At 40.8% G+C, this 23451-nt stretch overlaps 1 protein-coding gene across 4 annotated transcripts in view; it reads right to left on the bottom strand.

Annotated features, from left to right (window-relative positions):
- Positions 1–23451, bottom strand: part of MYO9A (myosin IXA) — a 188596-nt gene that overhangs the window by 93217 nt on the left and 71928 nt on the right. For 3 of the 4 annotated variants that reach the window (XM_050712936.1, XM_050712937.1, XM_050712940.1), the window contains exons 6-9: positions 21189–21245; positions 16970–17067; positions 14184–14310; positions 6485–6574 (exon numbers count right to left, since the gene is read on the bottom strand). In XM_050712936.1, coding sequence (XP_050568893.1) covers positions 6485–6574; positions 14184–14310; positions 16970–17067; positions 21189–21245 — 372 coding nt within the window. The remainder of the gene's footprint in view (positions 1–6484; positions 6575–14183; positions 14311–16969; positions 17068–21188; positions 21246–23451) is intronic. The other variant, XM_050712938.1, reaches the window with a different exon arrangement.

Here is a 23451-nt window from a genome sequence, read left to right as displayed (position 1 = left end):
CCTAGTAGATTTTCACGAGCCTGAATACTTCTGTTAGCAACTCTGACCTGAATTGCATAAGCGCTTTTCCAAGTAATCACCAGCTGATTTCACACGGACCTACAGCTGCATGTAATTATGCAGAATAAAAAGCATTTTGCAGATTGAGAATACATTCAATTGCAATTTGGGCGTTCAGCATCCATCACAGAATGGTTACAGTGTGCTTCCATGGCCATGCACATGGCCTGCATCTAAGAGACGTGCTGAATTACTGGCATGTAGCCATTTAAGCAAAGATAATGACAGCACGTTATCCTGTATGAGCTTGGAAATAAAAATTTCAAAAAAATATTATCACTACATGGAGTTTTAGATCTAGGGACACTCACGGCCACGCAAAGGGACTAAAAGAACTGTTTGCATCCCAGGTCTTGCTGTCACCATAAAGACAAGTGCCACAGTGGCAGGAAACTGCCTGCCTTCCTTCTGTTGTGCTCCACCACCTCTGCTTGCAGGGATAGCCTAGGACACACCACCCAGTCTCTTTCAGGTCCTCTGGCTTTTAAGATGGCTATTTTCCATTTACAACGATGAATACACATTCAGTTAACCAGAAGACATTTAGTGACACTCATCACATCAAACAAGCAGCTCCTAACAGCTTTCCAGACTTGAAGGAATTGAAGATTCGGGTTACTTGTTGCCCAAGAAGTTGTCTCACATCTTTCATTTCCCTTCTCTTTGGTGTTTTCACATCAGACTTCTTCAGAAAGTGTAAATTGATTAATTAACTAACCCTTCAGGGATAAAACCTCCTTGGTCACAAATAGCTGACAACTATACAGGTCTGTTAAAACGAAGTCTTTTTGCAAAGTCATTGGCTTAAGTAATGCCAACAGAACTAAATGAATTGAAGGCATCATGGAAAAATCTGTTTTCTGGAAAGATGTAAAAGAGGATTCATTAACAGACGTATTTACTTTGATAACGAGTTTCTTTCCTCATCTGATGAAGGACATGGAAAAAAACACTGAGGCTCTGGTGAAAAACAGAGAAGCAGGTGACAGATGCCAGCACGATAAGCAGAACAAACGGGATGGAAACGAGGTGGGGACAGGTGATGAGCTCCGATATGGGGCTTGACTCCGGCGCCACGGACAGGGGGAACAAGCTGAAGAATGCGGTGGTCAATCGGAGAGAGAAACACTAGTCAAGATGGATTTCAGAGAGGTAAAAGACTAGATTAGTCAAGGCACAAAATAATTGTCTTGGAGCCCTGCAGTAAGCTGAGGTGGGAAAAAACAACTGAATTCTTTGAATTATTTAGATAGAAGCAGGAAGACAGATGTGGCCCAGAAGGGCAGTTCTTTGCGCAGATTAAGCTTAAAATGATGCTCAGATTACACGCATAAGGAAGAGCGAATTTTTTTTTTTTTGCTAGCAGCCCCCAGGTTCTACAACAAAGCTTTGATTAAAGTGCTTTGCTGCTGGACCTGCTGCATGTTCCCTACCAGACATAAGTCAAGCTGCTTAGCATTCAGCACGTCTGTTGTTTTTACTTTTGGATACCTGAAATGTGGCTTACGAAACTTTTCGACCTGTTGGGGAGGCTGCAAAAACACATGTAATGATAGATGAAGAAACAAAGTCTGGAGTTGAGGGGCACAGCAACTCTCAGAAGACATTACTGTTCTGCTACCATTAAAGTCCCATTTTTCTCCATTTCATTTACGTGCCTGTTGCAGTTCACCTTGTTAGGAAGGAGAACCACGTGGGCATTTCTGCAGCCACGGGGAAGGCAAACCTGAAGCAAAACAACACCCGAGAAATCACCGACTGCTCTCTTGCTCCCGTAGACAGATCTTCTCTTTTCAAAGGGTCCTCACTGTCGCATTTTGTTTGCTCACTCAAGTGGAATTGGCCAGCTCACTGTTATCAAACACAGCGCTCACCCCGCACAGACACACCGTGGTTTCTCTGGAAATCCATTAACTGCTGCTGGCTACGTTAATACACAGGCTCGCTCCTGATAAAGACATTAGCAGCTGTTTTGGGCAATGAACCTAGACCTCCAAACAAAACTACAGCATTTTATGTCTGTGCAGCCTTTTCTAAGTTTATCTGCAGCACAGAGCTTCTGAACCTTAGCACTAGACCAAATTATGCAGTCATTTCAAACACTGCATTAAAATACCATCAAGCTGCTATAAAAGGAAAAATGAATGGTTCCAGGAGGCAGCTCCACGGCAGACAGCCCACTGTGGGTCTGAAGATAAGAGGCAGCTGCCAGAGGTAAATATAAGCATTATTTATGGATGTGGTGTCCTTGCTCATCTGAATTTCGACAGCCATTGGAGATGAAGACTGGATGTGTACAGGAAACTCGCTCCCCACAGGGCTCAGCTACACAGGGGGTCCAATCAAGCCCACATTTGCCATCAGTTACAAAAAAAGGATTGCAACTACAAAGCAGGGTCGATTTTTACCTTGTAATAGCCTGAGGACAGGCAGCTTGAACTGGGAACTCTGTTCACAACAGTCTTTCCACTCCTGGTTGCATCCCTGCTCAATAGGTGCTGCTGTCACACATCTTGTATCTACCTGTGTGACACAAGTAAGATGAAATCTGTACATGTTGGGAAGAACTTGCTCAGCTGAAAACAGCACCAGCAGCTGCTGGGGCATGGGAGGGCAGCGCTTTTGCTTTTTGCTGGAGTCCCACCTTCCTATTGGAGTTGAATAATTATATGTTAATCTGATTGAGATCCTCCAAGGCCACCCATCTTATGAAAAGAAACCCAGAGTTGACAAAGCCAGCATTTCTGCCTAACTGAAAAATGGCATGCAACTCTTAAGAATAAAGCCAACAAGAAATGTTGTAATAAAGAAGTACAATACGAATAAACACAGAGACAGTTGCAGCTGTCATCTTCAATGCCATGGGCTTCAGGCCACTGGGATCTCCCGTTATAAGTTGTCATCACAAACACTGCTCGAGGACATTTTGCAGTACCTTTTACCGAAGCATCAAAAGATGTCAGAATAAAATATCTAGTTTTACTTAAATTACTGCAGAGACGAACAGAACAGGCTTACAAAGAGAGTCTGATATAAATTTAGAACTGTTATGAAGGAGAATGTTTCAAACGAAGAGCTGCCAAGTGCTCGAACCACAGTTTCAAAAAAAGCCCCAAACCACACAATAGTGTTTCTAATCAGCGTACAATAACAACGCAGCGAGCAAGCATGCGGATGGGGAGGAATGCGGCATCGCTGCAAATCCAACAAAGGCATCCTCTTTGTGGGGCTGCAGCTCGGGACAATCGAAGAGAAAAGACTTAACTTTGTATAATAAAGCCCGATCTCAACTCGGATGCTTCCAAGCCTCTGAAAGAAAGGATTACTCCAGGCTGGCTGCATCTCCTCTGCCCATTCAAGACTATTAAGGTGGGGTGGCAATTGTCACGGTGGGACCCTGAGGTTACAAACCTCACAGCAGCCAGGCTGCGATCAGACAGAGAACATTTGCCATTTCACATATGGTATTTCCCATGTGAACTTGTCAGCCACATATATTCCAATGCTGTTTGATGGAAGAGATCAGCACACATCAGCCCCTGGGCAGAGCTCACAGAGAAACAGTTCCCGAACCCAGGCTGGAAGCACGTGGGAGCCTCAAAGCTCAAAAACCCATTCAAAATGTAAGATCTCGAGGCTTTCTATGTATGAAAAATGCTTATTTGAAATTAGAGCTCCTTACTTATAACTCCTCTCCAATAACCAAAGCCCAAGAAGCACAAGACAAGCAAGGTCTGTAGGTGCCTGGTCTGCAGCTGGGGACACACCACCTTTCTCACTGTGCCAAGCAATCTCATCAGTGGTACTGGAGGTAGATGCCCAGTGCTACCCCCAGAGCCCCAAAAGTTGCTATTTCCACTCACAGTTTACACAATGGGTTTCAGGACCATAAACCTCACTTCTTAGAGTCCCTTCTTTCAGCGTAACGTTCGCTGAGTTTTTGCGCTTCTTTTAGTGACTGCAGCTCTGTCCAGACATTTGGGTGCAGGCTGCGCGTATAAAATTCTTCAAAGCCTTACAAGGCACTTAGTAGATCCAAGCTGCTCTTCTTGATGGTGTGAAAGAGCAAGTACATGCCAAGATAACATTTTTACAGTCCTTTTTTGAGAGCCACTGCCGTATAGCCTTTTCCAGACAAATTCCATTGAATTCCACTAAAATTTTCAGACTATCAATGATCTATGAAAAAAGCATCGAGCATTTTAGCATCTGGAAAATAATGTAGCTGCTACACACATCATTGCTTTATCAGGAAAGACAGCTATGAGCTGTAGGAGTCGTGGTGAGACAGTCATGTCTGCAAATCCTCAAACCTCAAGCACTCCATCCATTTGAGCCAACTGTAATGCTCTTTTGTAAAGCACACAAAAATAACTGGTCGCTTGGATCCCACTAAGGCCAACTGTGCTGCTGGTCCAATTAGTCATGAGTGGGATGATCAGATAGTGGTGTTCTGTGCAAAGCCCTAAAACGTCCCACAAATCCTACGCTTCCTTCCTCATTCAGATGGATTGGGATGTCTCCTCTCCTGCTCCCCAAGACCAGGAGGAGACCTCTTACTGCAGTGATGTTGCAGTTAGAGCAGCTCAAATCCTGCTCTAGGCTACAGAGCAAAAGCCAGTCGGTGGTGAACCACAGAGCTCATTGGCAAATACATTTTGGCAGTCAGGGTGCTGATGCTGTAGGGACAGCGGACAGAAAGTGCGTGCAATGCCTGTGTTTTCTCGATGAAATTCATGGCTTCTTACTTAGTGATTTAGTCATGAGATTACTTTAGAACATAATCATCATGTAATGAGCCACTGGAGTCTGATGCTCCTCTGTCTTCCCCCTCACCACACCCTGATTTTTCTTTTTTTTTTTTTCTTTTTTAAACCAGATATTAGTAACAAACCTTTATCAGTGAATACCTGAGATTTGTGAGCAGAGACATCACCAAGAACATTTTGGAAAGCACCTCTGAAATTCATGCTCAGAGAGTTTTGGTAGCAACAGGGGTCCTTGATCTCCACAGAAGAAACATATAAGTAAGACTGTTTCGTACAATGTCTGGTGACTAAGCATAAAATATTAGAAGAAACATTTTAATCCAACCTGCCAAGTTGTGAGGTGAGGTGGCTGAAGGAGCAGTGGTGTATTTTGTTCCATCATCACTGCCGCTGGGAAGTAACCTCCAGCAAAAGGGTGGTAATGTTTTAAACTATTCCAGCAATTTCCTAAACCTGTGCCCAAGCCATACAGGGAAAAAAAAATAAAAACCCCACATTTATTATACATCCATCACAAAGACGCAATAAAAGCATATGTGCCCTTTGTTAGGAGAGATTCAAACTTCGCACAAAGGAAATAATTTTCAACATGAGAGTTTGGTTTCAGTTACTGAACTTGAACAAATGATCTCAAAAGGGGAAAAAGAACAACACAAAAATCAAAATATTTACAGCCGACCCTAAATACATCACATTAAGCATTTACCTACTTGCAACATACCAGACTGATCTCACGGACATTGCTCAAGGCATTGCACGTTCTCATACAGCCATATGACAACAAGAAGGAACCAGCTTGGGCCACGCTCTACGCTCTTAAATTGAGGAATACAACAACAGTAGGTGCAGAAACAGCCAAAACAAGTCTTGCAGCAGAACAGAGCTGATATACTTTGGAGAATATAAGAAGAAAAGAGAAGTATTTCTGTTTGCCAGCCACAGAATGTAATTCAGAATTCCTGGAAACCATGTATTTAGGAAAAACACAAATTTGCTGACATTGTAATCCAAGACAGACCATAATAAAGAAGTTACTTCATGCAGTGCCATCCCCAAGGCTAGCAGCAGCACAGACTACCCTTGGAACAAGCTGAGAGAGGCTGATTGAGTCATGGCCACCCCAAAGCACCACACAAGGGCCGAGGACAGGAAAGGTCTGCAAAAACGATAATGGGAATTTTCTGCAGAGGATCTCCAGCTCCTCCCATACAGGAACTGTGACTAATGTAGGCACTTCAGAACCACACCAAAAATGTCCTGGAGGTCTTAGATCACCTTTCTGTTGTGGGATGAATCAGTGCTGCAGTTTAGGCAACCATGTGTGAAGACTACTACTTAACTCGTATCACTCACATACCTTCAGCGATGCACAACTCTGCTCTGGAGAACATTTACACAACTGTAAGTCATTAAACCAGTTAAACGCTATCACAGAACAACGCATAAATCTGCTTTCCAAGAACAGAGTAGAAGGTAAAGTCAACTGTTTTCTAGCTCCACACACATGAGCTTCTCCTACATTTACTTATTTTTCTGTAAATAAATAAATACTAAAAGAAACTCTACCAGAGCTAAGTGTATGGTTCAAACTCATTTCAAAGCTTTGAAAACCGTCCCAAGAGTTTTCCTTTTAAAAATAAACATCATGTACAGACCTCTGCTAGTTTGTAGGGTAAGATGAGCTTCTCTCCTACTGTCACTGTCTTTCTGGTAACCAGGGCCTCAAAGAGCATTTCTTCTTTCACCTGAAACAAAAATCTTGATGTTAACAATTATTCTAGGAATAAATTAAAAAAAAAAAGATCCATTCTGTTTCACCAGCCTTCACAAAGTTAATGTTCCATGCATAAGAATGAGCTAGATACCGGAGAAGATAATTCAGCCCATAAATCCAGTATCAGAAAACATACACCACAGTATTCAAGGGAACCTGATTTTCTGCATTCAGCCACCTCATTTCTAGCAAGTTCCCATCGGCCTCCTTTGTTCCTGCTGTAGCTCCTCCCTCCCATGCTTTTTTCCCCTTTGTTGGCAAAATAACTCAACTTTCTAGTGTTATCAAGATGACATCATACAAATTACTCTACAAACAAACCAAACAGTGTCACTGTTTAAGAGATATATCTGGATGGGATTGGGTTTTAAGTTCTTGTTTTGTTTTCTGTTTTTCAGGGTGGGAAGAAGGCAGGAATTAGAAGGAGAAAGAAACCTTTTGAAAAGAAAAGCACCTTATATTTGCTCTGATATTCACACCTGATATTTAACTCCCTAAAGAAACCAGTTCCCAACCAGGTGACAACCACTTGCTAATCAGCCATTTGCAGAAAAGTCAGTTGTGGGTAAATGGGGCCAACAAATTAAACGTTCCCTGCTACTAACTGTCAGGAGAAAGCCTCCTGCTCCCCAAGATTCAAGTCCCTGTTATTTTCATCTTCTCGAGAAATCCCAAAGTGTGTCCTGTCTACCACAACAGATGATGATACGCTCGTGCATAAGTTAGACCTAAATACTTCGAGTCATTCACTCCTCTCTTTGCTAAAGTCCAATGTCAAAACTGAAATTCTTCATCTTGGTGAAAATCTTTGAGCCAGGACTTAGCGGCTATGGCTTGACCCAGAGATACTGCCATTGGAGGATATGTAACGCAGGCTGTACAAGCTGCCTGCCCTAACTGAACAGCCCAATGTGGACACCAGACCTGTTCACCTCATCTGTATGGAAGGTTAGAAGCACCAAATCCATATTTCTGAAACCATACTAGGCCTTTTTTATTTTTATTTATTTTTAAACACAGGTACATCCATTTATGATTTGACATTGATGATGCTAAACTTACCATTTCATGTACTTTGACTTATTGGTTTAACCCAATAATGAGTGTTGAGATCAATGCAAATAAGCCAGTTGAGCCTAAGCTCACAAACCATTGCAAAAATGATTCCACTCTGGACAAAAAAAATATTTCTTTGTACCAGATGTACTGTCACAGGAGTTTCCCTGATACACTCCAATGCATTTGTATACGACTGTTTTTTCCTGCAACACCCAGTAACAAAAACTTTTTGCATCAGAGAAGCAGAAAACAGCAAGTCACCAGGCCACAGCCTTCACCTACCAACAAGTCCTTACCATGAGGAATCGAACTTCAACACCTTGAGATTAATCTCACTTGTCCTCAGTTAATACCCTAGAGCCCCTGGTTATTGCAATCTTATTTTGCCTTTCAAAACACAGTGGGGGGAAAAAAGTATCTTCTGGTTAGCCTGGAAATCCACAGCAAGTTTTCACATTTGGTTTCCATTCCTCTACATACAGCAAAATGGCAATTTGCTAGGTTCTCCAGCCAGAACGACTGATCATTTTCTGCATGTGCCACTAAAGCACGAGCTGAATCGACCCAGTCCTCATCTCGGCTCCCGGTTCCCACTCGGTTCCTCTTCAGTCCCAGGCTCACATCCCATTGAACGCAGTTGGGTCATTTGCTGACTCGAGCACGCAGCCAAAAACAAAACGTGGACAATTTTTCAGCAGCTTGCAACTGCGGGACATCAGCAGACATCCCTCAATTGCAAAGCCTGGAACAAAAGTGAGTTTTACACCGTCCATTTTGCCGCATGAACAGCAAATGCACTGAAGTAGGAACAAGGGAGGACTGCTGCAAACCCACAGCCTGCGTGCTGGCTTTTTTTTTTAAACTAAAAAAAGCAATAGGCAGAGGGGTATCAGATGGTTACTAATCAAAACAGTCCAATGCAATATTCTTGGTGCCCAGACTAAACAGCCTGAATGCTTCCAAGTCTTGGATTTGTCAGTAAACATAGGCATTTTAAATGGTTTGAACAACTACCCGTACCCTTCGCCCTCCCCATCTGTCTGTGGTTCTCCATAGCTTCCTCTTCCCTGAGCTCTCCGGATGGGTAAGACCTGCAGATGTGTGTCCTACATCCCAACCCTGCTTATGATCTTTTCATGAGAAAACATACTTGGCAAGGATGGGAAATTCAGCCCCAGAAGGGGATCCTCCAGGTCTCTGCCTACAACTAATGCCCAGCAGAGCTTGGTCTGATTACTTCACTGCTGAGAGCCAACACCTGACAAGGAGCACTGCTGACTTGGCCAAACTTTAATTGAAGGTCAGAGCTTTAAGGTGTCTGATTTCTGATGTCCATAGGAGCTTTCTAAAGATGAATTCAGCATATGCCAATGACTAAAGATGCCTGGTACACATGGTTGCAGTTTCCAAAGCATGCATCCCAAGCTTCCTCTGCCATTCAGTATGCATGATATACTAAAATGGAGACAAAACTAACCTAGGAGATGAGCAAAGAAGAAAGCACAACTTATTGCTTTAGTTTGTTCCCTGGGAGTCATACTTTTAGGTTACGTTTCATGGATGTTTGCTTTCCAGTGCTAAAAGGGCAAGTCTCAAAAAAGCTACGTGGCCTGTAGGAGTTCCTACCTTAATTACAGGGACAAAATACAGATGTTAGAGTTGAATGCCACAAGCAAGTTGAACGGATGCTGGAATGGCTGGATGACTAGATGACTAGACCTCTAAAACGCAGTGAAGGATGACCTGCAACCCTGCCACTGCTGTAAATGTCAAGAGAGGGAGGCAGTAGGGACAGCAGGGACAGCCGGGCAGCCTCCCGCAAAGGCTGGGCAGGAGCCCAGGCAGGCTGCGATTACTTCTTCTGTAATGCTAGGGTATTGTGTTATGAAGTAAAAGGAACCATTTCCAGCTTGAGAGCAAGAAATCTTATCTTTTTCTCTCTCCTTCCAGTTGCTTCCATATTTGAGAACAGGATTGAGATGTTCAGTGCTCATTTGAAAGCTGCTTGGTATGGAACGTAAATTCAGGCAGTGCTATGATGGACTTCATTTTCTATCAGCTCTTCCTGAGAAAGAGCAGAACTTTCTATTCTGACTTTCTTTCAAGCCAAGCTATCTGACTGGAGATCTGGCTCAGAGCTTCACAACCCCAAACTTAACCAGAGAAGGGATGCAGAAGAAAAGGCTGGATGCCATGCTGAGCGCAAAGCGCCAGCTGCCCCATAAACCTCACCTCCTTTCCCCCGCTCTGTTACTTTCTGAGATGTCTATCACATGAGGAGCACGCTGTCTGTGGGATTCCTCTGCGCAGCCAAAGATAACTTTTTAGTAGAAAAAAAGCTTCACCACAGTTTCCTGTGGAGGTAGATGTTGGCTGCAAAAGCCAACATGGCCAATGTAAAAGAGAATTGGCAAAACTAATTTTGGATAGCTCATAACTTATATTTACCATTATTTGCATTGAGTCTGGTTATCTAAGCCTAACAACTGAATATCAAACTATTCAGTGAAGACAGAATTTGTCTTCCTTATTCAGTGCTCTCCATGGAAATAATTTCCAGTATTAGTGAATGCACATAATTAAAACATTCTTGCTTTTCTAATGAAAAAAAAAAAATAAACTTTAGGGTGATCTAGCACTCGATCATTTCTAATGGATGACTTTTGATAATTATTCTTAGGAATTCACAAATCAGAAACATACCACAATAGTTTAATAAACCCACAGATCCTTGCCGACTTGCAGCCCAAAGATTGAGTTCAGCTACGAGTTCTGAACAAACAGCTCCTCAAGCTGAAATACAGCTCAGGATGAATTACACATCCAAATACAAAACCCCTGCTGTTTTAAGTCCATGTTGAGAGGCCGGAGAATTTTTTTGTTTGGACTGATGGAAAGAGATGGATACCAATAAGCCCACAGAAGGAGCACTTCCAGGTTTTTCCCCAGAAGAGTTTTACACAATCCTCCATGGTTTCTGAAGAAGATTTCTCCCTCTGCCTGCAATAATTTCACTGCTTGCACGGACTTCCACGTCTGTTCAATCCATCAGGCAGAACTGACATCACGCTACAGCGCCGTATTTCAGCAAAGTTTAAACAAAGGCCGAGAAAAACCTGCCAAAACCCTCACATAATCCGCACGCTATGTCTATTCTTGAGGAAAGGAATCAGGGTCTTACTGTAAATGGAACAATGATCCACGGAGTCTGGCCAAAATCCTATACTGCAGTTTGCTTTTTCAACAAATGCTGGTCTGAACGTTTTAATAAACTAAAAACATATTGGACTGGGCTGTCAGTATCTAAGAAAAATAAAATCCATCTCAGGTCATCAACTCCTCCCAGATTCCTTCAAAAATCTGCATATTAGCTTCATTTTATAGGATCAGAAGTCTCTTGATACAGTGGAAGGATATGTATCAGAAAGAGAGAAAGAAAGAGAAAATGAGAGAAAAAGAGGGAGAGAAAGAAGGGTGATTCAGTGCTGTTGCATTAACTACTGAAGTTTCTCCAATTGTCCTTAGAAACTCAAAGGCTCCATTCTTTCTAATGTAGAACAGCAAGCTCACGACACTTTTGGTCAGACTTGCCTTTGGAGGGGGGAAAACATGGCTAATTTTGCCTATTTGTTTCACTGCAGACAGGCTGGTTGTTCCTCTCCCCAAGAAAGCAACTACCCCCTTGGTTTTGTGCATCAGGACCTCTGGATCCCTTCTTGGCAGCTCTCAGATACAACCAATTCAGTGCCCTTTCACCAAACCCAATTAGATTTTTTTTCTTCTCTTTTTCTCATCAAATCCTTGAATGGACAAATTGAGCAAGTCATTTAAGGAAAAAACAAACAAACAAACAAACAAAAACCACACACACACAGGATTTTTGTCTGTGTCAGATCACAGAATAGATGGTTCCTTGCATCATTTTGCTACACCCCTGCCTGTCCTGTCAAGCACCCAGTGGCTGTATGAAAAGAAATTGAAGTATTTGTCAACTAATATTAATTTTCTTCTGAGATGATTTTTCAGTCTTGGTAAGTAACAGCAAGAGCTAGGGAAGGAATTAGCAACTTTTTAAAGCCAATTCATATTTTTAGTAACAATGGCATGAAAAGCAGAACTGTATACTTTTCAGTGACCACAAAATAAATAAATAAATAAAATTAATTACCCAAATGAGACAAAAATACAAACTGTCAAATTGTTTCAACCAATATTTTTGGTCTCTGGCTAAGATTTCACCACACTTAATTTGGACAGTTTTAAGTAGCTAACTAAGTGCAATGTAATAATGCTTCATCTGTCTGAACCCTTTAGTCCTCCCTTTGGTCAAAACTGAATAAACATTACAAAAGATTTATTCAGGTCTGCAAATGCTGAGCATTTCAGAAACAAATCAGCTTCTTCTTAAAAGGCATTTGCTGCCTTTATTTTGGCTGATCGGGGAGCGGGTCTATCAGAAATTTTACACCTGCAGGCAACGTCTGCACTTCCATCCAAATAAATGCAACTTAAAGAACAAGCAACACCGCTTACCCAAACACAGCAGCACCTTTCACAAACCATACCTGAGATCTGCACTGCTGTTATCTAATTAACAAGCTTTTCATACTGTATAGGATCAGTCTGCTTGCAAAAGACTTACCAAGAGCAACAGAAAGAGATCATTTTGCTCAGCTACACCAGATTCTAGTGTTTTTTCAAAATAGTAATGTTTATATATATATATATGTATGTACATATGTATATTTTCTAAACATTGTTGACGCTATCTGCAAGTGAGCATGGTGTCCATACCTGTGCTGTACCGGAGCATGGCACTAAGCCACCGTTGGATCTGTATGTCTCAACTGATGCATAATTTCAAATGCACATGTGCAGAAAATACCCTGATACCTTACAGCACACAGATGTTGCAAAAGAATTTGTTTGCAGAAGAAAGCCAGGGCAAAGACCCAAAGCCTGGAACTTCTTCAGATCTCTAAGTCACTCTCTTATTCAAAGTTTTTTTAAAAAATGATTACTTCTTAAATGACTTGGCTCTCTTGCTACAACTTGATATGGCCATTTTTAACAGGGTCAGATCAACAACATTCTAGTCCAAACTCATATTTTCCTTCTGTTTATTTCTGCAGTCTGAAGTCCAAAATGCAAAGAGCATCCAGCTGCTTACACCCATATTTTACAGAAGCTTTCCCCTCCCTAAATTCAGAGCATTAATGAAGTGCTATGAAAATCTGCGAGCCAACTCCCAAGAGTTCAAGGAGTAAGATAGCACAACAGCTGTTTGAGGGAAGGAATGAGAGAGCCTCACATGTGCATGAAAGTACAACAAGTTATCTTCTGACAGGAACATAAAATTAGCAGAAGTTAACCTTCCACACCGTCCAGCAAGTTTTGAGAGGGACCAAGGAAATCTAAGACAGCTGGAGTTAGAGTGTTTTCCTCTGTTTCAGCAAGTTTGGATACAATGGGAACTGGTCAGGTGAGATGCGACAAGGACAATAACAAAGGAGCAGAGATTGCACAGTTGTTTCAACCAACTACAAGGATAACATTTCAGGATCACTTGGAGCTGCAAGTGGCTTAGATGGCAAGGATTGCTTCTGGCCATCTGTATCCACATCAAGAGGTTTTGCCCATTGCTCCTGAACACAGAAAGCAAGCACAGGACAACTTGGCTCGCTGCAGTAAAAACTTCTGAGCAAATAATGCCACAATTTCATAACCTGCACAAGCTAACAGGGCAATCTGGTTAAGAACTTCTGCGCTGACCTGCATAACTGGATATGGCCCAGGACCATCAGGGCTGAGACACTGAAACCTGTCCCAAATGACACTGGCACAGCAGTCATCCGCAGAGAACAAAATCCTCTTTGTAAAGGCTCTTACACAGTAAAACAGCAGATAGCATCATCAGGCTCAAAACAGAATTAGATAAATGCACAGATAGTAAGTCCATAAATGGGTACTACAGGAAGCAGACTGAGATGCACCCTCCAGCAAGTCTACCACGACCTTTGTGGATGCTGGCAGAGTAACAAGAGACTGCAAAACATGTTGAATTCACTCAGAATCTCCTATTGCCACTACCTGAAACAGAAGAGTGGATCTTACAATTGCTCCAGTTTCTTGAATTGTTTCTAACACAAATACTGGAACAGATTTCAGGAGCATTGGGGAATTCTGGTGAGGGAGCTGATGGTTGGCAATTAAAGAAAATAGCATGTTGAATGGCAGGTTTTCTTTCCACCTAGGACTGGCTTGCAATCTTTCAAATTTTAATCAAGGTAACACTATTTTCAGTCAATTAAATAAGTGTATTGAAGCTGAAGATTAGGAAGAAAAAAACTTCACATGAAAAGCCTCATAAGAAAATCCTTGTAACGTCTCACTGGCAAACACGAACAGGCTATATTAACATAAGACAACTTACCATTCATTGTAACTGGAAACAAATTCTATTATAAAATAAAGGTAGTTCATTAAGTGTGAAAGTTACAGGACAGAAAGCAAGGACTTACCTCCAGCAGATCCGACACGATAGGCAGTATCTCAGGGTTACAAATATCGATGGAATCATCCCGATAGGTCTTTTTTTTATAACGGATGTTTCCCAGATGTAGTATTGCAGACAAGAGAGAAAAAATTCTAAAAAGAAAATAGAGAGATCTCATTTTCACTTTTTTTTTTTCTTTCTTTTTTTCTTAAAGCTAATGAAAAAGCAAACCACATGTTCAATGCCAAACTCGGTTGCAAAACTTTTTCAAATATTTATCAGGATCCCATCACCATGAAAGCTGAAAAGCTACAAAAACACTTCCAAATTCTGTTTAAAAGAATGCAGCACTTCTCAGTCTACGTCTTGTACAAAATATCCTGTCCTTTCCACAATCCCTTCAATTCCCAGACATCCAAGTGCCATCTTCATATTTGACTCATCCTCTAATTTTTAGTCTGAAGCAGTTTCTGTCCCAAATCTCCAAGTGTTTCTTAAAAATGATGCTCAAAATAAGCATCCACTTTGTATTTTTTTTTCCATTTAGTCAAGTACTAAACTTGCATCAGTACAGCCTTCTTGAGAAGTATTCTGCAAAATCATTCAGGTCACCTAATTCTCAGCCTGAAGTTCAACACATTAAACCCATGGTTACAAAATGGCACCCCATATGAACTACAAAATGAAATCATCAGGGATGAATGATGGCTGACTTCAGCTATATACTCCATTTGTCCCTCATTCTACACACTCTGGGGAGCTAAAAATGATTAAAATTGAATTTGATTCCTAGCCATGTCACCAGTGCGTCTGGACAACACAACTTCACCACTCCAAGCCTGTCCTTCATTATCTCTAAAATGGGGATACTGATTCCTCATCATGAATTACTTGAATGCCTTTATAAACAATTTTCTTCTGTAGCTGTTTCCACAAAGGTGAAAGCCCATGCTTTGCTACAAACAATCACTTCAGAAAGTAATAACAGCACTTAAAATGCCCTTCCCTTTTTTGCTCAGCTGGAGGTGGTTACTTTTTCTTGTTGAAGTTGCACAATGCCAAGTAGAACAGACTTGCTCATACAGCGAAGAATCTGCTACATTTTTTTTAAGAGAGGCAGACATGCTTTTGACAACACGCACTAGCAGAAATACAAGAACTTGTCCGCCGAGTAAAGTTATTGCACAGTAAATCAAAATGACATCCTACTCCATTCAGTCCAGACACTTACCAATTGCTTTACTCTGCCAATTAAAGTACCTTGCCGTACTGCAACCCTGCGCTGTAAGCAGGCTTTAGAAAACCCTTGTCTCTGAAACCTGATTCTTGCTGCGTAACAAGTCACCCGGGGCAGAATACAGGAAGCAATTTGGTTCTGCGCTGCTAGCTCCTTGCTGCTGCAGTATCTGCAAAGCAGCTTTGTCTCAAGTGGGATGCAACGGCATTTGCTCATGGAGCGAAGATGCGTGATGCTTGCAGGAGAACGTGAGTGCGTGCTTTGTGCAAAGCAGACACACGTGAAGAATAAGGATCTATACTGATATATACCCTATTCATAGTAAAAGCATGTATACTTGGTTTATCTATTTGTGTGGAATGTATAGAGAAAAAGCAGTATTGATTTCAGAATTAATTTGTTATGCTTGGGATAAAGCATGAGCTTACGAAAATTATTTTTGGGTAGGTGAAACAAGTTCTTATTGGAACAAAATGCAGGACAATGTCTCACACTTAAGGGCTTCTAGCTGCTGGCTCGGACACGTGTTAAAAGGAAAGAAAAACAATGCTTAAAAAAGGAGGGAGGTAATCCACCCAATTGCAAAATAATGTTAGATGTTAGCATCTTAAATGTCATCTACCCAAGGGTTTCAAGTGCCATTAGCACAAAGCAGTAATTCCTTGTTCCCACATAAACCTCCAGGATTTCTGATAAAGGAACAAGGTTCATTAAATTACCATTTGAACATTTTTACCTAAAAAAGCACAAGCTTTCTCACTGTGTTCCAGCTACTGATTTGCCTTTCAGCAATACTTATGATGTCAAAAAAAAAAAAAAAAAAAACACAACAAACTCACTGTAAGATCATTTTTCAATACCTATTTTTCTAAGCCCGTTCCTAACCTTAGTAACTTACTTGTCAAATTCATTCAAACCTACTTGAGACTTTGGAACAATGAAGTCAGTCAACGATTAACACAACAGGAATTACTTTGTGGTTTCAGTGAAGAACAATCTTCATGTAAAGCATGTAATTCCTTGCACTCGGTGGAAGACAGTATTGCAAGCCAACTACAAAAATCCAGGTTTTCAACTGGCACCTTCACTGTGTTGGTGAATGAAGGCCAATTGGAAATGAGCCCTCAAAACCAGCAATTGCATGGAAAGGGATTAAGCATGATGACTAATAATGCGGATTTCTAATTAAAACGGGATCTGGATTCATGACATGCAGAGTAAAGCATAACTATTCATGAACAGTACAAAAAATATTTCCAGGTACCAACTTCCTGCCAACACTCAATTTACATAAAGGGTCATTAACTACACTAATGATGGGCATAGTTTGCTTATGCCTTTATATTTTACTTCTTTATTGTACAAATGGTCAAGCACCATTCTTTCTCGCCAGCCTGAAACGTTATGCAGAGCAAAACAGTTATGTTAGCAAAAATTATGTGATTTTTTCTCACTAACTATGGAGATTGTATTTACAGTAATATTTTATACGTATTTTATATTATCATATTATTTCAATTAATCAATATAATCTCTAATATGTTAATATATGTTAATATGGAAAAGAAACTCACTGTCTGCGAGTCTTGGGAAGAAACCCCACCATCTCCATGGCGAGTTGTAGACGCTCAAAGTCATGCTTCAAGTCCTCCCCTTCGACGGAAAAGCAGTCCTGTTGGGGTCAAAGAGAAAGATTAAGCATTGACACAAATTGAGGTCAGAACAGGTCCAGATGGCCAACTCAGCACTTCATAAATATCATCCTGTGACTTCCAAGCCTTTTATCGACAACTAGGACATTTCCAATCTGGCACTGGGAAAATGAGATATACAGGAGGCCCTGTTAACACGATGCAGACTAATGGTGGCTAATTACCCGACACCCACCCCCTCGGACACTGCTCTGAATCCTGTTCCCAAGAGAGAGCACGAATGCACAGCACCACAGCAGACGGAGCAAGAAGCACATATGCAATGCAATAAAAATCCAGGATTAGCTCCAGTGTTAAGGCAGAAGTTTTCTTCTTAAATATTGGAAAGCATGTACACAATTTAAAATCAAATAATAAATAACAATAATCAAGCTGTCTAGAAGAATCAGTTTTTCAGTAGTCTCTGTATAAGCAAATCAGAGTTGTCATATTTAAAGTAGCACTACTTGGCAAGAGTTTTGGACAAAAAACATATAGAAAGGCCGTGAATTAACAACAATATGCTGTGCATTGTTAACATTTACAGGCAGTTTATTCCACATTAAGTCCCAGTCCATTAGGAGTTCCTGTAAGTAAATGGAAGAGTTCTGTTTTAAACTGCTTCAAAATAAAATGCATGTAATTCCAGGTAAACTAACCAGTGAGTGAAATGCTGCATAAGGAAGGAAAAGTTTCAAACATTTTATTCACTATTCTAAATACTGGTGCATTTTCTTAGGGAATTTGAAGTCCACCACTTTTTATATCTCCCAGAGGCTAACGTGCCATGGCTGAATGCTTTAGTTATCCAGATTCTCCCCAAACTGATGGCAGTCACTGATGCTTTCAAAGAAATCAGATGACTTTCTGAGTCCAAATAACACTGACCTACACCAATATTTAGAGAACATAGTGAAACTTACTCTCCTTAACTTAGTAAATGAACTAACAATGCCAAGAACCTTTTGCAGGGTTTGACTCACCTTGGGTCCCCTTGGATTATTTATTATTCTCTCTCTTCATAGCCCAGATTTAATATTTTGTTCCCATTGCTAGCTACAGAAATCCCGGATCTCCAATTAGATTATTATGTATCACACAATATAGTGTTATCTTAAGCATCAAAATATTTAGTAACACTTAAATAGAGACTTTCTACAAGTTAATCCAGGTGTATAATTTAAAAATTGTAGCTGCTGCTGCAGTGACAATGAATTAAAGCAGCTGCATCCCCATATTCTTTTGGTCAGTTGTCTGTGAATCATCCTTACACCATGAGCAAGTGTGCACAGACTTCTGCACAAACAGATCTGAAAATCTGCGCTGAGCAAAGCTACATGAATACAACAGTGAACAACATTAAACAGATACAAAGTAGTCTTAAAATATGTAAAACATAAATGTAGAATATATAGAATTATTTTATCATATCAGCTCTGCATCTCACAGTAGATGCAAAGCAGACATTTTAAGCCTTACTGGGGTATCAGTAGTATGTTCTTCATCCCACTAGGTAGCATCAGTACAGTGATAGCTACCAATTATAGAGAGAAATTCTTATTTAAGATATTTATGCCAACATAGGTAATTCCTCAAACAGTATCCCCGTCCCCTCAACTAAACACTCGAGAAGCTCAGAGCACTGCCATAAACCCAGATAACCAAAAATAAAATCTATCATCGATCCTCAGGGGCAACAAGTCACTACTGCACTGCCAATCTAGAGATGTTGATGAAGAGTAGAACCATTTTGTGTAATTTTTAAAACCATACCAACAATCAATGAACACAGAGTTTTAAACTAAACTAGAAAATACCATGTCTGCCTGTTCTTAAGAAATACTCGTTAATGATTGAACCTTTCACCTTTTGTTACAGGCTATTGAAATTTGCCCTTTGTAACAGATGTATAGGCTATTTGCACGATTTATTGAAAGGAGTGCTGCATTGACTACACTATATATCAGTAGGGAACCAGCAATGGGGTTATATAAATCATACAATATCAGGATAAAAGGATCCTGGCATCCTTGGTCACTACAAATACGCTGCAGATAACTTGGAGGAGTTTTCACCCTCACTAAGGCAGGACCTGGAGGCTGCAGAACAAAAAATGCCTCGCAAATTCTACAAATAAGGTCTTTTTAAAAATCTTTTTAAAGGGATAACAAGTGCCACTTCTACTGGCCATCCACATTCCCAGAAACAATTTCATTTTGTGGCATCATTCATCCAAAATTGAGTCGCAAGACAACACTGAAATACCATAGCTGACTCAAAAGTAGTACAATCTATGCCAAAGACAATTTAATGAACAATTTACATAACAATTCCCAAACTCATTAATCTGTATGGAAAAGCTTTTTGGAAATTATCTACTTAAAAGCAGATGCACTGGATCATATTCCAGGTCTGTGCTAGGTACTGTTTCCTAATGGATGATTATATATATATATATATATATACACACACACACGTGTATATATATGTGTGTACATATATATACACGTGTGTGTGTGTGTATATATATATATTGCGTGTGTGTGTATAAACACACATACATATATATGAGTTTCACTGATATTAGGGCAGACAAGTGTTATAAAATTTATGCCCACGTACCAAAACATTTATTAATATTCTGCTGGGCCAATTAGTTTCCCAGAGTGTTCAACACTTCGAAACAACAGTGAGTTCCCTGCTTACTATCAAACTGAAGCAATCCCTGGATTTCCAGGAAACCCTTAAAGAAGATACAGAAGGGTTTCTTTATAAGCTGAAAGTCTGCAGCAGGTAGAGCCCATTCCTTTTGCCACTAGCCCCTTGGAGGGAAAAGGCCAGAGGATGTTTAAGAGCAAATCTTCACTGAAGCCAAGATCATCATGGAAAACAACCCTGAGCAAATAAAATACCAGATCAACAGCCAAATTGTAAGGGCGCACAGTTTTGCTATGCAAAATAAGGCAACAAACCTGGGGCTTGGTTTTCTTGGCATTCCTCCAGTCGATTGTCCTAACCCACTCCCAAAGCGATTAAAGGCTTTGCAACTCATTACAGCATCCTGAGGCATACAGAGAAGCATCCACTCTTTGCTCCCTGGTCTCATAGGGCCTCATAACGATGCTAATACAATATTTGACATTTTTAAACCTCCAGAGGCTAGACTCCCTTCCCTTCCTCCTCTCCTAACGAGGGTTTGCATCTGAAGGCTTGCTGGTACTGTGCTGATTTAGCCTCAGAGAACCACAGCTCCTCCCCAGATCACCTCTTCTTCCAGATACATTCACTGGGTTTGGCAACCATTAAGTGAACAGCAAAATTAGCAAGGACAACATGCAGCTGGTTGAAAACATGCTTTCTGGTGCAAGACACAACTGACACAAACCATCATCACAGGGACACAGCTGCAGGCCACACAAACCCAAAGCACACCACTGACCGAAGCCACCGCCTCTGCCTTAGATGCAAAAGAGGAGCTGGGGAAGGTAAGAAGCATCACGGTCCCTTTTTTGGGTAGATCCATATGGAAAGGACAGCAGAACTATTTTAGGAGAAGGAATTGTTTGCATTCTCAGTAATAGCAGGATTTGATTGTCCCATAGATGGCTGAGGGGTGCTTTTGGTTTTGTTGTCCTTTTCCTGGAAACTGGACGGCAGATAGGCTGCGACAATCACCACGAGCTGATGCTAAACAAGCCATCTCTTAGCACTTCCAGGGGCTGATTTGCAGTTGTATCAGGAAGCAATTACACTTCTCACAATGCTTCCACATCACAAATTACTGTGTGATGACAAATTTACATGAAACAATGTGTATTATATACCAGGAAGGAACGACTGTGAAAACTAGGTGACCGAATCCAAACCAAGCTGCTGAAGAAGCTTTCCAGATGGAAGTAAGCAAAAAAGGGTAACAGAAAGAGCATCCATGTTGTCACCAGCTAACACACAAGCAACACCACCGCAGGGCAGGGGGGAGGGTCATTAACAGGTTAAATTTCATTTCATTTCTGCTTGTGGTTTGGTGCACCTCCCAAATTCAAGTGAGCAAAAGGAGCAGCCCTGCACCAGCAACACAGAAGACGCGTGTACTTGTACTGACCGGCTCAGAGTCATAGCAATACTCATCCCAGCTCTGTCTGAGGGGTTTCTTTGTCATCTGAAAGCAAGGCAGACCGAGTTAAGTAGCATTCGGACCAAACATGACTCCCACCACCGGCTCTTCAGGCAGAGCAGCAATGGCGACCTCCCAAGTAAAATAATTGTTATTATTCTGTGCAGTCATTCCCGATCTTTTTCAGCATGAACTAAGATTTATAGTTCTTTTCAAGGCCTGTGATGCTCTGATTTCTGCACCCAGTGTTTTCAAGGTAGTGGGGATTTCTCAGGCTATCAGCTTAATGATTTTTTAAGAGAATTCAACTACCATGGTTGGAAAAATCTTTGCTTTGCCCAGAGCAAAGAGGTATTCAAGCAGAGTTGATTTTTGTTTCCACTCTCAACCTCTCTCTAGACCCATATATGTGCTGCAAAACTGAGTTCTTGGTTGAAAGCACCATCTTTTTCTGAGTTTCTAACTTTTTCCTATCAGACAGTGACAGACTTGAAAGGCATCACAGGAGTGCAGGACTTGCCCAGGCTCAGCACTTGGTGCTCCTGCGAGGGAGACAGACACAGCACCGCAGCTCCTGATGCAATTAAATAAGGATCTAATCCTGCAAATTACTAATTCCAGAATGGATAAATATGGATGTAGAACACAGAAGATATTTAGCAAATTGCAGGGTAGGCCTCTTATCATTGGTATGAGACTGAGACGTCATCCAAACTCAGGGGATATTTTAAGTAAATTTGCTTTTAAAAAAACAAAAGTGAAAATATTTTTTGTCCAACCTGCTTCCTACATTTACAGATCAACAAAATGCTCCGTTATTTCGCTGAAGTATCTGAATAGATTATTTCTCATATGAAATGCAAAATACATTTTTATTTTGCATAACAATGTGAGTTGAAGAACCTGGGAAAAGAAAATAATGCTTGAGTTGAGGATTGAGTCAGTCCTTGACTTAAGGGGCCTGGTTCAGTATTTTATAGCTTTTAAATTTTAGTATTTAATTTTAGTTACACACTTATGCTCACTTCTGGGCTTGTTCTTTTCCCTCTCTAAAAGGCAGTGATTTCTCTAGGACACATTCAAGAACTTACTGAGAATGCTCAAGGATCATTTTATTACTTTTCCCTTTTATGTCTGCAGAGTTTTTCTCCCCATTCCTCCATTACTACTTTTTCCTTCCTCCTCCTCATTTTCCTTTTTTCCCGTTTTCCTACAGGACATGGGAAGGCAGTTACTGCATTGTTGGGAATCCTAAATATTAAACAGTGCACTGAACTCATCTTTAGGAGCCATTTTCTCATAGTTGTCAGTGTTACCTGGTCTCCCTAACATGAACGTTAAATGCAGTAAAATGATTATAATCAAAATACCCAAAACCCCCAAATGTTACTACTCTCCATAAACTGTGTTCAGGTAAGTCCGGAGTCTGCTTCCATCATCTGCTGGATGTACCTCAGCATCCTCCTGCAGCCTTCTCGCCCACAGCAACGTAATTTTGATTAAAATAAACACTTCAACCTAAAATATCACACTCCTATCAGATCTACACACTACGCACCATGAAATGCATTATTATGCGTTAAATATTAATGACCTTAAACATTAAAATGCTACTAAATAAAGGGAAGGACTATAATTAAAAGCAATATTTTAGGCTAACATAGAACTACCGGATTGCCCAACAAAATCTGTGAATCTGACAAAACATTCCATCCAAATTATCTAGGCACTTTTGAGCTGCAAAACTGCAGCGCAGATGGTCGCAAAGAACACACCACGTTCTCCAACCTCTGCACTGCTTCCGAGCACAGGAGGCACAAACAGAGAGAGCAGAAGCCTTAAACTCTTAGTATGTTCTTCATTTGAGCAAATTTCCTGATCCTGCTAAGACTGAGTGGTAGTCATTAATATCACAATATATTTTGGCTTTGATAGTCCACTTTAAAAATCTTTAAAAAGCCCTGGGTAATTGAGATATATTACAGAGCTAAATTATATTTCTAGAAAGACTAAAAGTTATTTGCATTGCACACTGCACATAAGTTGCTCTCCAACTTGTGGGCTAAATCAGTCTTTATTGCTAATCATGTCTCAAGTCCAAGAAAATGGCAATTACAGTTAAAAATCAGCGTGTAACCCAAGTGCTGTTCCATGTCATCCTACTCCATTAATTACGTTTTTGAACAAAAAGCAGTAAGTTCCCTCTTTACAAGCATCAATGCATATTAAACACCTGACGTAAATTAGATTT

The sequence above is a fragment of the Cygnus atratus genome, chromosome 11 (genome assembly GCF_013377495.2).
Source record: "Cygnus atratus isolate AKBS03 ecotype Queensland, Australia chromosome 11, CAtr_DNAZoo_HiC_assembly, whole genome shotgun sequence".
Taxonomy (NCBI): Eukaryota; Metazoa; Chordata; class Aves; order Anseriformes; family Anatidae; genus Cygnus; species Cygnus atratus.
Note: the sequence above shows the minus strand (reverse complement) of the source record. Positions and strands in the feature narration are given on the sequence as shown.